The sequence below is a fragment of the Podarcis bocagei genome, assembly GCF_964188305.1.
Source record: "Podarcis bocagei genome assembly, chromosome: 17".
NCBI lineage: Eukaryota > Metazoa > Chordata > Lepidosauria > Squamata > Lacertidae > Podarcis > Podarcis bocagei.
The window spans coordinates 33,343,215-33,361,630 of record NC_138143.1 but is presented as its reverse complement, the minus strand read 5'-3'; the positions used below and the strand labels follow the sequence as shown (position 1 = coordinate 33,361,630).

The following is an 18,416-nucleotide window of genomic DNA, read 5'->3' as shown; positions in this document are numbered from 1 at the left end:
CCTGACAGACTACTAGTACTGTACTGTACTGTACTGTACTTAGAAACAAGAATTGACTTTCACATTGATTTCCTGAATGTTAATCTTGATTTGCATATCACAAAGACAAAAAATCATTTTGTTTCTTTTTATTAGTTGCTGCTGCAGGAGTTACAGAAACTCAGATTTGGCATACAGATTGTTTTGATGAAAATCAAAGCATTTTGTGCTTGGGGTGCTCTAGGTTCCTTTTAAATTTTATTTTGTGTCTGAATCTCTGCTAAGTGTATAGAATAAGAAAAATGCCTTTATTTTGTGTGTCTGTAGATCACAAGGAACACAACACCAATGTATAGGACTCCTGAAATAATAGATCTATATTCAAACTTTCCAATTGATGAAAAACAAGATATTTGGGTAAGCATTTTCTTTGTATGTAGATTAGACCTTGCATGATACCTTATTTCTGAATATTTTCTGGAATTTGTATTTGTTTAGGGAATTTCTGCCCCTCCATTTCATCCCAAGGTGGTTCATAGTAAACCAATAAAGCATACACAATAACACCACTGCAATACAGACGTTAAAACTTCAAAAATGTGGTAGCAACTTAATACATATAATAAACAAACAAACAAAACAAAACAAAAAAACAAAACAAAACACCTTTTGCTCCTGATACTCTTTCCTTTGGTTAAATATTATTTCTCAGTTCTAAAGCACCTAACATTTCACTAAGCACCGTACAGATTTAAAAACAAGGCAGTCCTTGCCCACAGGTTTTCAGTCTAATAAAGCATACAACACACAAGGAAAAGGGATAGAGAAGGAAGAGGAAAACAGGCAAGCTTACATAGTTCTTAAAATGTGACCACCTTAAACAAACAGTTCAGGAAAAGGAGGAGCCAAAGGCATCTAGAATTTCTCAGGTGAGCCAATGGAGTGTGTGCTGTTACCTCTTTCTCTGTTGGCTAGTGTTGTAGTAGTGAAAACCTCTCACTCCTTTATTAGGAATGGGTGAGTTCACTGTTAACACTTTCACCAAATCAGACCCAATAGCGTGAAACCCTTGAAATCAATTGACCTAGGTTAACCTTGTCCATTTAATTTCTTCGGTTGGACTGCCCTGACATTGGAAGCAACCTGAAGTGCTTTAAGCTACCAAACACTGTGCATTGAATTAAAAATAGACAAGACTGTGCCAAATCATCTGGAAATTTACAAGGACAACACAACACAATGAACTGGAGGAAAAGAGACATATAAACAAGCACACAGATTTTTCAAGACCATTGGGAATGTTAAAGCCAAACAGGGATAGGAGGCTTGCATTTTCATTTAAGTGATTGGGGGGAGCCAGTGCAGTTTCTAAGGAAGTACAGCTAAAAGAAAAGAGGTATTTGGAAGTAATTTCTGGCAATACTCTCCGTTTTTCTAATTGAAGCTGGGAAGGAAGAGGGAGAGGCGGGAGAGAGAATAATTCTCTTGTTGACGGATTTGATAGAATGTACTGATAGGAATGCCTTAAGCACAGTGCAGTGAACAGCAGACAATGTTCCAGCCTTACTGGTGAATGCATTGTGAATACATTGTAGGGACGCAGGTGGCGCTGTGGTCTAAACCATTGAACCTCATGGGCTTGCCGATCAGAAGGTCGGCAGTTCAAATCCCCGCGACGAGGTGAGCTCCCGTTGCTCTGCCCCAGCTCCTGCTAACCTAACAGTTCAAAAGAACGCCAGTGCAAGTAGATAAATGGGTACCGCTGTGGCAGGAAGGTAAACGGCGTTTCCGTGTGCTCTGGCTTCCGTCACGGTGTTCCGTTGCACCAGAAGTGCTTTAGTCATGCTGGCCACAAGACCCGGAAAGCTTTCTGTGGACAAACGCCGGCTCCCTTGGCCTGAAAGCAAGATGAGCGTCACAACCCCATAGTCACCTTTGACTGGACTTAACCCTCCAGGGGTCCTTTACCTTTTACATTGTGAATACATGGGAGCATGCGCAGTACAGATCTTGTCCTGAGGCACTCAGGATCAGTTTGTGGGGAAGGACAGTAGCTCAGTTTGTAGAGCATCTGCCGTGAATGCAATAAAGTCCCAGGTTCAGTACCTAGAAGTAGAAGAAGAGTTTGGATTTGATATCCTGCTTTATCACTACCTGAAGGAGTCTCAAAGCGGCTAACATCCTCCTTCCCCTTCCTCCCCCACAACAAACACTCTGTGAGGTGAGTGGGGCTGAGAGACTTCAAAGAAGTGTGACTAGCCCAAGGTCACCCAGCAGTTGCATGTGGAGGAGCGGGGAAGCGAACCCGGTTCCCCAGATTACGAGTCTACCGCTCTTAACCACTACACCACACTGACGCTTTGCCTAGTGACTCCCAAGTAGGGCTGGGAAAAGGTGCTGTCTGAAAGCCTGGGGAGCCGCTGCCACTGAGTGTAGACGATACTGAGCTAGATGGACCAATGGTTTGACTCCATATGGGGTGGTGAAAGCAGCAGGGGAATACGTAGAACTGATGGGCAGGCAGATTGTTCTGTATTGCTCTGCTGGGTGTCAAGCTTACCAAAACTTATGTACTTGATGAGGAATCGATTCAGTGCTTATATGCACATCTTGCTCAGTTTTGACATGATCGCCTGCGTTTTCTGTCCTCATCATCTCTGAGAGAGCGGATTAAGATTCCTGGGTTAGAGAGCAGAATGTGGGAACTGCTGAAGTGTTACGATTATTGGTTACTTTTTTTGCTGCGGCAGCGACTTTCAATATTTTAAGCAAAAAACAAACACATACGCACATTATAACCAGTATATATATATTTAAATGAACTGCGTTAAAACATCTCAGCCACACAAATAGGCCATAGATGGTGAAAGGCCTGATTGAAAAAGGCATGTTTTTGCCTGGCGCCTAAAGAGAGAGCAGGAGCCACCATTGGAAAGGCCCGTTCTCGTGTTGCCACCCTCTGTTGTGTTGTGGTCGAGATACAAACTTGGGATGGCAGCCAAGGCTCATTGGTATCCTCTTTCATTGGCAGGGCTCAATCTGGGAAGCCAAGCCATGGTTTCATGTGGGATTTTAGCCAGGATTAAGGCAACAAACTGCGGTTAGCACTCATTATGGCTGCATGGCTGCAGCAGATCATCCAATGCTGTAGTCTGCTCCGAAGTAATTGAATACCATAGGTTATTGGGTGAAATGAAATAATAGCTCCCATAGCTGATTTGATTTAAGCTTGAACAACTTAACTATTTAGGAATTTGGGGAGGTTTGTTTTGTGTGTGTGTGTGTGTGTGTGTGTGTGTGTGTGTGTGTGTTAACTTCTGCATTCTTCCCCTGCAGGCATTGGGTTGCATCCTCTACCTGTTGTGCTTCAGGCAACATCCATTCGAAGATGGAGCTAAGCTTCGAATAGTCAATGGAAAATATTCAATTCCTCAGAATGACACAAGATACACAGTGTTTCATGATCTCATTCGTAAGTTTAAGACTGTGATGCTAAATTCACTTGGGGCAAATGAAAGGGGAATGAACTGATAATTTTGTATGGATTTAAGGTTCTTTTTGTTTGTTTCCTCTGCAAAAATGCACCTATGTTTTTTTTAAAAAAACAGTTTCTGTTCATGTAATTAATGGGAAATGACAGTATACATGCAGGTTGAAGAGAAAATCCATGAATATAAGAAATTAGAAGTGGCAGTGAAGTTAACCGTTCCACCTTTTTATTATATGAGTGTAGTGTTGACTTTATTCCAGTGCACAGGTAGGGGATTTATGGCCCACCAGATGATGTGTACTACAACTTCCATCAGCTCAAGCCAGCATGGCCAGTGATCAGAGAATTCTCAGCTATTCACAGTTCGAAGCCCTTGATCACTGAAACAATTAAAGCCACATTTTGTGGTATAACTGAAGTTATGCAAATATTCATTATCCAGGTCTTTTACCCATTTTGAAAGTCTCTTTGGATGACTGGCAGGATAGAAATCTTAGGGCAGGGGAAACCAGAAATTTGTTTTTGAGGTCTGCAGATTAAACCCCTGTTTCAATAATCTGTTGTGTCATTTTATTAGGATCGAGTCTGAAAGTGAATCCGGAAGAGAGGCTGTCCATCACAGAGCTTGTGAATCAATTGCAGGAGATTGCAGCTGCTAGAAATGTGAACCCAAAGTCCCCTATCACAGAGGTATTTGGAGCTATTGAGCAAAGCCTTATGGTTTGGGGTCCTCTGCACTGAAACTCCAAATTGCCCGTTGAAGATGCGCCAATGTTGGAATAAGGCAAATAGATTGGCGTGTTTCGTACAATTCTTGGCAGGGGGTTGGACTCGATGGCCCTTGTGGTCTCTTCCAACTCTATGATTCTATGATTCTATGATTCTTCCAAAAGCAATGTTGTCAAATAAATTGTGTTCTGTTTCCCATCCTCCTGACTCTGATCTCAGAAGTCAGGGAATAAGGGGAATGAGTAGCAGGTATAGAGAAACTCCAACCTGGTGCCCCTCAGCATTTTGGACTACAATTCCCATCATCCATGGCCATTGGTTATGGAGACTGAGGCTAATGGAGGCTGTTGGTGGGCATGAGTTTGGGGGAGGCTGGTAGAGAGCAAAATCTGCTTCATTTCTAGTCATCTTGGCATTTGCACGTGAATAATCTTTTTTATTATTTCTGGACTGCTTGAAATATAAGTGCTGATCAAACTTTGCAACATTCCCTTCCCGCAATCTACCAAACACATTGGGTGCTCCACATACAATGTGACGTTTGCATCCCTCTTGTAAAGTAGACCAGTTCTATCTCTGTATTGCAGAAGAAGCAATGTGAGGTTGGGCCGATAGGAAATTGAGAGGGTGATAGTTTGCCTAAAGCTACCTAGCAAGATTGCTTTTGGAGGGCAGAGTTGAAACAAGGACTTTGCTGGTGTAGAGACTAAGAGCTTGAGCTTCAGTCTTCAGCCTTTTTGGACCTGGACTCTCCTCGGACCACTGTGCTGTGTTATGGACCCTCTTTAATACACACACACACACAAACACACACATTTACAGTGGTACCTCTGGATGCGAACGGGATCCGTTCCGGAGCCCCGTTCGCATCCTGAGTACAACGCAATTTGCGTTTGGGCGTCTGCGCCTGTGCGGATCGCGTTTTGCCGCTTCTGCACATGTGCGTGACGTCATTTTGAGCATCTACGCATGTGCGAGCGACGAAACCCAGAAGTAACGCACTCCGTTACTTCCGGGTTGCCACGGAGCGTAACTTGAAAACGCTCGACCTGAAGCATATTTAACCTGAGGTATGACTGTACTGTAAATATTGACTTTTCTCCATCTTTGATGAGCTATCTTGGCAAGTATAGCTTGTCATGCAGCACTGCAGGAAGTGGTATGTGCTGACATTTCCTCTTCCAGAGTAAAGAAGCATTATCCTTCGTACTTAATCGACCTCCGTATAAATATTTCTGGTTTTTTCACCTCAATTAATTTTTCTGCCAACTTCATTAGATGAAAAACTCAAATGAATAAAATAGAGAATAGTGGCGGAACCCATTTTATGGCCGGGATACAATTTGTTTGTGGATCCCACCTGGCAAGTGGCTTTAAGATGCTTTAAGTTGCTTGTACCCTTTAGTGGGGTGTATGTTTGAAAGAGATCGAAGTGCTAATTCTGGAAATGGCTGGTTTTTCTTTCCAGCTCCTTGAACAAAATGGAGGCTATGGAAATAACGCTCTGCCTAGGACATCTTCAGCTGTAGTAACACAGAACTCAAAGCCAGCAGGGCAGCTCAACAACATGTACAATGCAGGTATATTCCCAAATATTCTCCCCTCCCCCCTTTTTTTAAATCAGAGCTTCAAAATATGTGAGATCTCCCAGTACCATGTCTGGTTGTACTTCTTGGCAATTTCTTTTCCGATCATTTGTTTAATAATGGGACTAAGCCTTTCTAAAGAAATGCAAAAATATAGGAGAGAGTTTAAGTGTACCACCAAATTGTTTGACACTGAAGCTAATAGACTGAAATTGTGCTCAGTTACTTTTCTGTGCCCTTGGCTCTTAGGTCTGACGGTAGCCGAATGTGACCAGACTTACAGCGGATTCTTTGATATTCTTAGGGGCGGGACGGAGCGGTTTCTCACAAATATCAAGGACACATCTTCGAAAGTTATTCAGTCTGTGGCCAAGTAAGTAGAACTGTAACTGTGCTGATAAAGGGAATGCAGATCCACAAACATAATTCACCTCTCCCTCAGTGCATTGGGTATTTTATGTACTGTGTCTTTCCCGCCCCCACATGTGGTTTTTAAAAAGAGATGGCCTTCTCCAAAACTTGTGAAAAAGCAGGAAGGGGTGGGTTATGATAGGATCAGTGGATGAATCTCTGCTTTGGGCACTATCCTGATTCAAGATATTGTGGTTATGTGGTTTTGGAACTTCCAAAACATTTGGAAACCAAGGAGTGGCTTCCAGTTGGCTTCGGGAAGCTCCTGCAGCCAATCAGAAGCCACGTCGGACATTCGGGTTCCAAAGAACGTTCGCAAACCGGAACACTCACTTCCAGGTTTGTGGCGTTCGGGAGCCAAAACTTTCGACTCGCAAAGTGTTTGGGATCCAAGGTACGACTGGAAGAGGCATTGTATGTGTGCAAAGTTGTGTACATCACTAGAAAAAGCTGCTTTAAAATAATAATCCCTAACCTGGTTTATACTGCAAATGTTACATTATTGGAGAGGTTTGAGCTCTCATACTGAGAATATTGTACTGACACAACCACACAAGTTCAGGACAGAACTAGATGCAATAGGGAGCATAAGGTCTGCTGCCCCGCTCAGAAGCAAGGTTTCTGGTTTGCCTCCTACCCTTTTGTTTCATGCAGTGCAACTTGGCCCTGTGACAACATGCAATTCCATCCCATCTGGTCTACAGACCACCTGCTAAAAGCAAGTGGCAATGTGGGATCCTAGCCAAGATAGGTTAAGAAATATGTAATATCCAAGTAGCTGAATGTTTAGAAGGAACATTTGAAGCATAGCAGTTTCTGATTGGCTTGACTCCCCCACCTGTAAAAATAAACTTGTGAAAGGCACAGAAATCCCCATCTGCCGAGCCTGGCAAGCTCCAAATATTATGGGATGTTCCAAATTAGCTTGTTTATTTAGCTGTTTTTCTATTGCCTTTCAGGACCAAAAAGGGGTGCCTCACAATTAAAAGCGTAACTATTTAAAACCTAAAACAGTAACTATAAAATGTAGCGCATAAATAAAGTGCAGTAATTAGAATCAGTAAGTTCATTCATTTTAAAAGCAGATTGGAATGGTGAAGTTTTTAAAGACTCAAGTTCACAGCCAGACACACAGCTGGGTGGAATATCCCAGGGACAGGGCTACCACTGAAAAGGCCCTGTCTCTTGTGACTGCCATACTTCAGTTTGTGGTGTAAAAGAAGGGAAAAGATGGTGCTTAACATATGTATGGTTTGTTTCTTTCTTTAAGTAAAACATGAGCTTATTATAAATACAAAGAATAGTACAGCTCTAAATCCATAAGGATCAACAGTAAACCTGGCATTTAACATGCAATTGCCAGCTCATTTAAAGACTACCTGGAATAAAAAAAGGTAGGAACCGGTCCCTACAAACTAAAATTATGGAACAGATTAGCTACTTTTTGGGCGTGTGGGGAGAGAGGGAGCACACAAGCATGGGGCTACCATAGGAAAATTCTTGCTACTGGAAGCTGCCAGTCTAGCTTCGAGACAGCTGAGGAACTCAAGAGTGCCCCCCCCCCCGGAATATAAGCCAGCCTAACCCATCCTCTGGTGTCCTCCTGGCGATGCCAGACTACAGCTACCCTCAACCTCAGCCAAAATGACCCATGTTCAGGTATGCTGGGAGTTGTGGTTCCAAATATCTGAAGAGCCTCAAGGTTAGTAGAAGGGATTCTCCAACACCCTGCTTCCCTGCAGTTTTAAATATAAGAACTGGTATAGTTAATCACGTACGGAAGTTTACCAGTACCCAGTGGAACTCTTGCAACATGGGTGCCCCATGGTGAAGGTTGCGTCTATAATCACAGTGCAGTTTTGGGTGTCTGCAGTGTGCTTGTGTTCTGGGTTCGCCAGCCTTTATTTACCTTTCCTGTTCGGATGATCGGCAGCCACTGCAGCTGGAAGGCATCAGTGGGGTTTGGGCGCACAATTTCCCAGCTGAATGCAGAGGCATAGCATAGGGGGGTGGAGGGGCACATTGCCCCAGGCACTGTTTTTGGAGGGGTGCATGAGCTGTTGCGTCCTTCTCATGCCACTTTCCAGCTGGAGGGTGGCTTGAGAAGGACGCAACAGGCATGCACCCTGCCAACCCTGTGCCGCTTTTGCGAGTCCCAGAAAGCGGTGCTGGGCTCCCAGGGTGATGTCGACTGCATCGGCCAGCTGGGCTCTGCACTGCACAGCTGGGCAGGTGGAGCAGTGCAGCCCTGCTTAGCTCCAGTGGGTGGGGGTCACTCCAGTGGCATGCCCCACCCTCATGGTCACTGCATGCACCCACCCCAGGCACTACCAAAAAACGCTTTGCCATGGCTGAATGGTTATTTATAGCATGGATTCCCCATAGTACTGTACCTACCTGTATACTTCTACGGGAGAAGGCAACATGGGAGAACTGGCAGAAAATGTTGATTTTGGGGGTAGGGCATTCCTCTTGCCCCTGGCACCCATCAGCCGAGCCTCTGTAGACAGAGACTATGGAGAGGGAAAGTCCTTGTCACAAGGCACTTAGCTAATAAGTACAGTGTTTTTCTGTGTATAAGACGCCCCCATGTATAAGACTCCCCCTATTCTTGGGGACTCCAAATTAAGAAAACACCCCTAAGTGCTACCCGTGTATAAAATGAGCCCATAGCTGTCAACCTTCTCTTTTTTTTGTGGGAAATTCCTTTATTCCAGCGTCGTTTCCCATTGCTTCCCGCTGCTATCCCGGATTGTTAGATCCCTCGTAGACTGTCCCCGGGACAGGTGAGGCTGCTGATCCCTTATTTTCGAGGCTGCTGAGCCCTTATTTTCAAATCTGAAAGTTGACAGCTATGGACGAGCCCCAATTTTAAACCTAATTTTTTGGTAAAAAAACCCCTAGTCTTATACACGAAAAATATGGCACATTAAACTTATAGAGAGACTTGAGGCTTATTACTGTGGAGTGATTATGACCTCAAGGTTAAGGTAACCAATGGTAAGCCATCTTCCATTCACCTTTTTCATGATGCAGTTTTTGTTGGTTACCCAAGGGCAGAGGCCTCATAGGCCCAAGGGTAGATCAGCCGGCCCTCCTCCCATCTTCCTGCTCTCTCCCAAGTGTGGCGCTCGAATGCTAGCCGCCGTCTTCTGCCAGAGAGAAACCCCTCTGGGATGGACTGGAACCGTCTCTTTCAAGCAGGGCCTTTCCTGGGCAAGGTGAAAAAGCTGACACTTCAGTAAAGGTCTTTTGAGGGCCCAGGTGTGGATGGACTTGACCATGGGGAACTGGTTAGTGACAGTAGGGAGAATTGTATAGCACCTGAGTCGAAGAAACCCAAACCAAAAGCAAAACCCCACTATAGAATTTGTGCTTGGTTAGTTCTTAATGAGCCGAGCCGTATTGCTAGTATCCTCCGTGTTGAAATCATGCTGTGCAATAAATCAAAGGCTCTTGTATGTACGTATTATGAACGTACATAGTAAAAAACTACATTTTCCCACTGCAAAATGGTGAGCTATTGTGGTAATCTATAAAACCAAAGCAAAGGGTTTGGCATGAATTTTATGTTCTCGCTGTTAAAGCTGATGCCATATTTAACTTATAGATAGATACCTGCTTGCTCCCCAAAAGAAATAATTTGCATGAGCAGCATAAAGGTTTATTTATGCTTTTATATTGGCTTTCTTAACACACACCCCTTCACCACAAGGCCCCATGGGCAGGTTACAACAACATAGCACACTGCAGCTTATATCTTTTTAGCTAAAATATATTTTATCTCTGTTGAGGCCCAGATCCGGAGAACTATGCATGAGCTGCACACTTTGAAAGAGGTCTTGTAGCTGGTGTTTGCTTGTTGCTCTTTCTTTGTAACATGGCGCTGAAAGGAGTTTTGAATAGCAGACTTGCTTCCACCCTCACCCCCGGTATTGCTCTAAAGAGCAGACAGAATGCCTTCCAAGGAAAAACAGGAATAAATAGAAATCCCAATGCCTTTTGGGTTCACTAACAATAATTTTGGGAATCCATTTTAAGTAATCTGGGACACCATAGATGATGAAAGGTCTTATGTCTGAGGTTTGTAATTCTGAAACTGCAGTTTCCATATTGTTAGTATGAGATAATTTCCAAACTGTGAAAATTGTCACTTGCACCATAACCATATGGAAGCAAACTGATTTGAGACTGATGGTGTGCCAAGTAAACATGATATTGGGGGTAGGTAGGTGGGGAGATCCACTGTCTCTGTGCAACTGGCACATATCACTGAAGTGCAACATGACTAACTAGCCTCAGTGGGGTATTAGGAACATTCATGCAAATCGCTTTTGAGCTAAATGAAATGCCATTCCCTTGACTCCCGATGAGGTTTCTATGTTCTGTGTCAATGTTGCACTTGCTTAACGCTCCTTTCAGTCATGATATGAATTGATTGGATGTATAGTATCACTTGAAGCTCAAACCTTAAATTGCTTCTTATTTTCTTTAGATATCTTGCCATTAAATGCTTTTCAAAGCAATGCAAACAAATGAAACTGCAATGGCTGGTGCTCTTTTTATTTATTTTTTTAGGTTCCTAGCATTAATGGTTTTTATTACCTATAGTAGTGTTTTCCTAAAGTGACAAGGCATTCGTTAAGGAGGGAAAGCAAGATTTGTTTTTCAGAGGGTTATGAGATGGTTGTTTTGGAGAGGGCTTTCTCTCGTTCTCTTTTTATTTTGCATCTTGATTTTGCGTGTGACGCTTATTTCCTTGCCCATTTTTCCCCCCTCCTTCAACTTTCATCAATCCATGCCCACGTTCTTAGCAGTCCAAGGTAAATATGCCTCAATTGTCTGTGTTCTCTGTGTTGCATGCTAACAGGATTGTTCTGGTCTTAACCTGCTAACGTTAACTATGTCATACTGAGAAGTTTCTGAACTCTCAAGTTATACATAAGAGATGACACGCTAATCGTGGTCAATGCATTGGCCCCTACACATTGGTAGACCTACAACAATATGAATAAAGGAATCGCCCTGTAGCTGCCAGATTTCATTCTACTTAAGTATCTTTTGATAGTCTTAATACATGTATAACTTCAGAGCTTCTGGTTTTGTTTTTTGTTTTTATTAAAAAACAAATCTGCCAAATTTCTACATCTTTTTTTCTCTTGATGCTCTAGGGGGCTTGGTTTGGTCAGAATTGAGTATGCACTTCCGGAGTTAACTCTGAATGTATTACTTCTGGTAAATGAGTCACCATAGCCACTAGAGGGCCAAGAAAATTTGTGTCCCGGGCTTTTTAGACTCGTCTACCCATCTGAAACCAAAGGGACAGATTGGTTGCCAGATGTGAAATGTATTGGCATTATTTTTAGCTGCCGTACCCCACTACAAAACCAGTTTAGTAGGGGATGCTGTGGGGTAAGGGGGAAAGTCCCATTGCGCTAGCAGACGTCTTTCCGCAACCACAATAACTTAGCTGAATCCTGCCCTACATCTCTTAGTCCAGTTCAGTGCCAGATTTACTTATAAGCTAAACAAGCTACTGCTTAGGGCCCCATTCTCTTGGGGGCCCCCAAAAAAATTAAAGGAAAAAAACCCTGGATGTACATTTCCAAAATATAAGATAAAAAACAAATAAAATAAAACCTACATACAGCAACAGCGTTTTGTGTTGTATAGGCTCCTATGATGTAAGTAATGGGCCCCACATATGGCATATATTCAACACAAAAAAACAGCGACAATTTGTTGTTGACAAAGGAGAGCTGGACATATAAAGGGCCCCATTACCTTCAGTAGCTTAGGGCCTCATCAAACCTAAATCCGGCCCTGGCAGCTAAGGAATGATTGGGAGACAAGTTTTAGCTGGTCTTAATATGCAAGGCAGGTTTCGGTGCGTATTGAAGAAATGGAAGCAAAATGTTGCAGGGCAGGGCACACAGGGTGGTGGAACTAAAGAGAATTAAACTTCAACGAAGCGTTTCATATGGACTTGGACCACAAGTGTGAGTGCTTAAAAGAAAGTCGGTGTCCTTTTCTAAAAGCACCTGTGTGTGTGATTGACTGACAGTACAGTCAAACCTCTGTTGTCGAACGTAATCCAATCCGGAATTGGGAACGTTCGACTTCCGAAACATTCAGCAACCGAGGCGTGGCTCGTTTGGGTTCTGAAAAATGTTAAAAAACCAGAGCATTTACTTCTGGGTTTTCGGCATTCAGGAGCCGAAACGTACGATAACGGAGGCTTTCAGGAACTGAGGTTTGACTGTACCTAGCTGGCAACACATAAACCTATTCTAGTTTAGGAATATTCTTTCTTGTTGAGTGGAGACACACAAATCTGATTAAAAAGTAGTGAAATAGAAGACAGGACTGACCAGCTGAACTAAACAATCAGCAAAATGGACTCCATCCAGGGACTGTACCGCACTGGACTGTAAATGAAGGGGTGGGAAATAATTGTATTTTTTTAAAGTGCTTTCTCTGTGTGCACACATATGTGCAAACACAACTTTCTATACACTGTGGAAAGGACTAGACTACAACTTCCATCCCCAATGTGCAAATTTTCTACTTGCTGGGAGTTTTCATAACATAAACAGGGATATTTAAAAAATGAAACTTACCCCCACGCCCCCACCCTGCCCAGCAGTCTTTAATGGCTTTTGTTAAAAGAAGGAAACTTGTGCCTTCCTGGAATGTGTGTGGGAAGTTTTTGTATCTTAAGGTTATCTGTTTGGAGAGTGGGCATGGGTTGTGCTTGCTCTGTAGTATTTTGCCTCCACAATATTTCTTTAACAGTGCCAATCCTCTATTTCAAATTATAAACACACTTATCTCTGTTAAGGAGTCTAAAGGATACCTGTGGTTCTGACCTAGGTTAACCTGCTTCTGTTCAATTCTTCTTATTTCTGTTCACTTGTTTGCTTGCGACTGATACACCTTTATGCTGGTTTATCAATAGTATTTTGTGTATTTCCACTTAAAGTGCTAATCCATCTCTCTTAGTTCAGCTCTCTTTTAAGGGAGGCTCTATCTGTGCACTCATGAATTAGCAATGTCTTTGTTTTTTGCTTGACCATAGAGCAGGGCAAGGGAACCTGGTGCCCTCCAGATGTTGTTGGACTCCAAATCCCAGCATCCTCAGCCAGACAGGCCAGTGGTGAGGAATGATGGGAGTTGTAGTCCAATATTTTGAGGGCCACAGATTCTAAAGCTCTGCTGTAGAGACTTTCCTAAATCTTTCCCCCTCTGTGTAAAACCATAGACTTAACTAGTTACTAGTGGCCAAGTGAAGCATAAACGGGGTTAGGTGAGTCATCATTGTGGGAACCTAGAAAAGCCCCAGAAATCATATTTTGTTTGAACCCTCTCCAAAAGTGGTAGAAGAATGAGAGAAGTCATCAAAATTGTATTGCTTTGTGTAGTCTTAATTTTTTCTTCTTCTAGTAAGCCGTGTACACACTCCTACATCTAACCCCATCAGTTCATTGCCAGATCCTCAAGATGCTACACTGACTCAGCAGATCTGAGAGGGGGGAAGCAGCTTGTCCATTTCATATTGGTGGTGAACCTTGGCCTCAGCATTGGGCCATCTGTAGCTGTTGGCTCAGTGACACCAATAATGTCCCCCATGGCATGTGGATTGCAGAAGGACCATACAAGGGGCATATTTGAGTCAAGGCTAGCAGAGAGCTTTAATATTGCCCATGAGCCTCCTGCACAACATAGTATATGAACTTTCCCTGTTAGCTCCAGAGGTGGGAAAGATGATTCAGTTATTTGCCACTATTCATTGCAGTAAGGAGGGGAAGGAGAGCAGGGTGTATCTGCCCACTTCACCAAGTCAAGGAAGCTTCTACAGCTGCTGTGGCTTGAAGTCAGTGCTGCAGTAACCATGGGAATAATGGGATATTAACCTCACAAACCTTTCATGAAGATAAGTCTTCCCCATCCGAGTGCCCTCCAGGCGTGGGGACTACAACTTCCATCATCTTTGACTATTGGCCATGTTGACCGGTAGCTGAGTTGACCTGTAGTCCCATACATCTTGAGGGCATGAAGTTGGGGAAAGCTGATGTAGATCATTGGGAATAGTCTTCTCTTTCCCCCCCGCCTGCCCCCCATAAGAATTTTCGTAAGTCTGTTGCCTTAAGTATTCAAAACATTCAGTTTCAGGATGTTTGATATATCTCATATTCTGCCCAGGAGACAGAGAGCTTCATGAATGGGACAGTTCCATCTGCTTGCTAACTTACGCTGCTGTGGTAGATTCTTTAGATACCTTCTATAATTTGGAAATTTGAGACAGATGTAGGAGAGACTCTCCAAAGGTGGGTGGGAGGTGTTGGTATTCCAACTTGAAGGGCAAGGAAGCTGGCATAGAGAACCTAGTAAGGTAGCTCCCATCCTGAAAACTCCATTTTCGAACCAGCCTAGAGATTCTGTAGTTTTAACTTGAGTATTCCTCTTTTATATTTCAGTTATGCCAAGGGGGATTTGGATTTATCATACATCACTTCCAGAATTGCTGGTATGATAAGATCATCCGTTATCAAATTGCATATTCTAGCTGCTTTTATGAAAACAAAGGCTTGAGCCTCTGCTATCGTTTTATTTCTTCTTCCTTCCCAGTGATGTCCTTTCCGGCAGAAGGTGTTGAGTCTGCGATAAAAAATAACATAGAAGACGTGCGGTTGTTCTTAGACTCAAAACATCCCGGACGCTATGCTGTCTACAATCTGTCTCCGAGAACGTACAGACCCTCCAGATTTCACAATAGGGTTTGTAAGCCAGTGCTGCTTTGCCACTATTCCTTTTGCCATTGCAATGTCTTCTTCTTTTCCAGTAGAAACTCGTAACCTGGTGCTTCCTTGACATGTGGGAAGCTGTAAGAGTTGCTAGGATGTCCTTTGCCTGCTTGGCTTCCCTGTACAAATGAGAGAATATTTTTGGAATGGTTTGGACTGTTTCCGGAATGCTTTAAAAATGTTTTTGGTATTGATGTGTTTAGTGCCCTGGGCTCCTTCAGATGGAAGGGCAGGATATAAGTTTAATAATAATAATAATAATAATAATAATAATAATAATAATAATAATAATAATAATTATTATTATTATTATTATTATTATTATTATTATTATTATTATTATTATTATTTCTGGCCTTTGGCCATGTTGGCTGGAAGCTGGCTGAGACTGCTGTAAGTTGTAGTCCAAAACATCTGGAAGCCACCAGGTTAGCGCTATTGTATGTTCATATTTCACTTCTTTGTGCTTGACTGGTAGCCTCTTTAGATGGGGAAACCTGGGCAGAAATCATCGCTGTGGTAGTTCCTCAGTGGCCTTAGGCGAGTCACAAATCCCTCACCCTTCTTGCAGCATTGTAGTAAACTGAAACATTCTGCTTATACCCTGAGCTGCTTGGCTGAAATAAATGATAAAACATGTGAGAGAGACATATTTTATCACACCCTGCTTTCTTATGACAGGGGTGTTAACTCCTTTCAGAAAATTGGGAAAGGGCGATGTGCAGGTTCTGGTTTCCAAAAAAGCGTGGAAATGGGTTTAGAGCAGCAGTATAAACAGATGCCATGAGACCAAAGGAGACCTTTTTTTAAAAAAAAGCCCATACCTATACCAGTGCTACACTTTAAATTGTGTTATGTTGCTAAATCATGAGGACAATTGGAAATGTGCAGAAATTCAGCAAGGTTAGCCTAGCATCTTTCTGTAGTACTTTCTTAACATCGTGAAACAGATGGCAGGTCGTCACATGCCTGCTAAGCTGTTGAGCTTCCTTTTATGAAATTTGCAAAATATAATTGAGGGTTTAGAGTCTGAAATAGCACGTCTTGGCTTTGGTCCTCTTGTCCGTTTCTGGAGATCTTTTTTGGGGGTGGGAGGAGTTGAATATTTATTTCATTTGTTATAGAGCAGGCTTGAAAGCTATACAAGTTTCTGATTAAAATTAGTTAAATCCATGCACCTCACCCTGTACTGTCTCTAAAACAGGTGTCTGAATGTGGCTGGCCAGCAAGGCGTTCGCCAAATCTTCAAAACCTTTATAGCATTTGCAAGAACATGCATTTATGGCTGAAGCAAGACCCAAAGAACGTTTGCATTGTGCACTGCCTTGTAAGTAGCAACAGGTCTTGAAATGCCCCTGTAGCTCCAACAATACAAGAAAGTTGGAAAGAAATGTTGACTCAAAATCCTCCACAAATGGATAGGTTGAGTGGGTTGGGGGGGGGCAAATAGAATGGTTTTAAAAACTAAGAGTTGTAGATTGCAAAGAGAAGAGAGATACCATAACTTAAGAGTCAACATTTGAAAGGTGATAGGATAGGATTGGAGGAGAAACCACAGAGCAGCTGATCCACTTGGAATTTCAACTCCACCACCCCCAAACCCAGTTAAACGTATACAGAAAATGGAGAATTTGAAGTAATATGGAAGTTGGGACTTAACCAAACTGCATCAAAATATCTAAGGAGTATCTGTACTCTGTTCGTGTCACTGGAACAAAGAGAGCTTTCTTCCTCCCTCACAGACCAGAGCTTGTGCCTAATTGCTCTTGAATTCGGTAGTGGACTTGGGACATTTCTTTGATTGAAAACATTATCCAAGAGCTGGTATATAATAAATGACATTTCCCCATCAATAGCTACTGTTCCTACCCTTGTATCTTTTCTTTTGGTAGGACGGAAGAGCAGCATCAGCCGTCGTTGTGTGTTCTTTCTTATGTTTCTGCCGTCTGTTCACTACGGCTGAAGCCGCTGTTTATATGTTTAGCATGAAGCGCTGCCCGCCAGGCATTTGGCCATCCCATAAGAGGTGAGCGGTTGTTCAATGAAGCTGTGTTCTTTTTTCTTTTCTTTTTTGCAGAAGCCCTGATGTATGTTATGAAAATGGAGATAGATGGAAGATTAAAAACAGAAAGACGGGGGTGGGGGTGGGGAGTGGTGCATCTCATGCAGACATTACACACTACATTGATTTGTTTTGAATTGCATCAAAGGGCTCTACCTCTCCCACCTCTGGCTAAACCTAAATACAGTGGTACCTCGGGTTAAGTACTTAATTCGTTCCGGAGGTCCGTTCTTAACCTGAAACTGTTCTTAACCTGAATCACCACTTTAGCCAATGGGGCCTCCTGCTGCCGCTGCGCCACCGGAGCACGATTTCTGTTCTCATCCTGAAGCAAAGTTCTTAACCTGAAGCACTATTTCTGGGTTAGCAGAGTCTGTGACCTAAAGCGTATGTAACCTGAAGCGAATGTAACCCAAGGTACCACTGTATATTGTTGGACCTATTATAGATGTGAATGGCATCTGGGGCACTGTGAGGATCAGAGTCCAGCTGGCATGGCCCTCATTGCCCCTTCCATTGATAGGACTTGAATATCTGTGTAGTGCTTGCTTGAAAGCACTTCACAGACCAGCTGCATGATCCGGTGTGGTTGGTTCATTCTTTAGTGAGCAGGAAACAAGTGCCACTCACCTGTTTGCCTGGAATAATTGCTGTTTGCCCCAAGCAAGTAGCAAACTATGCAGAAGTTGCAAAATATGGCCCTTTTCTGTAAAGGGTCAATAATTATTTGTGTGAGCTTTAACTGTGCCCTATTAGTTATGCATTCAGTAAGGTACCCTTGTAAATAGCAGCTTGTTTGACTAACCATGACATGTAAAATCTCAACAATTTTATTTCCCAAAGTTAATACCATGCTCAAGGTGGCTTACAATATATAAAAAAATTATGTAACTGCAAACATAACAGAAGTAGTCATAAACGAAACATTGAAAAGCACACACACAAAGTGAACAATTTCCACATAAATCATAAAAGTATAAAGATTAAAATCAACAACAGTACCTCAGCCCAAGAGTCTGTTCAGCTGCCTCAGTTTTTGTGGCTGGAGCCCCATTCTTCAAGGCTAGGTGGAAAAACGGCCTGCAAGGCACAGAACATTTTCTAGGACTCATTTCCCTGGGCAGGGAAGCGTTAAAAAAATTGAAGAGAACTGCCCTTTTATTCTTTTCAGATAATCTGTGGGCCTCAAATGTTGGCATGTAACACATGTGGCTAGAGGGAGCAGGGAAGTATTCCTATGGACTAGAAACTTTTTGTGGACTTGCAAAGCTGTGAACGACCGACCAGGGTGTGCAGAGTTGAGTTCATAGTTTCACCGACTCGAAGCATTACGCTATTTGACTTCTGCTGCGACC

At 42.9% G+C, this 18,416-nt stretch overlaps 1 protein-coding gene across 3 annotated transcripts in view; it reads left to right on the top strand.

The window, feature by feature from the left end:
• GAK (cyclin G associated kinase) overlaps positions 1–18,416 on the top strand; it is a 72,211-nt gene that overhangs the window by 26,551 nt on the left and 27,244 nt on the right. For all 3 annotated transcript variants that reach the window (XM_081176163.1, XM_081176162.1, XM_081176161.1), the window contains exons 7-15: positions 307–396; positions 3,316–3,451; positions 4,047–4,159; positions 5,667–5,778; positions 6,034–6,157; positions 14,673–14,722; positions 14,824–14,972; positions 16,204–16,326; positions 16,892–17,025. In XM_081176163.1, coding sequence (XP_081032289.1) covers positions 307–396; positions 3,316–3,451; positions 4,047–4,159; positions 5,667–5,778; positions 6,034–6,157; positions 14,673–14,722; positions 14,824–14,972; positions 16,204–16,326; positions 16,892–17,025 — 1,031 coding nt within the window. The remainder of the gene's footprint in view (positions 1–306; positions 397–3,315; positions 3,452–4,046; positions 4,160–5,666; positions 5,779–6,033; positions 6,158–14,672; positions 14,723–14,823; positions 14,973–16,203; positions 16,327–16,891; positions 17,026–18,416) is intronic.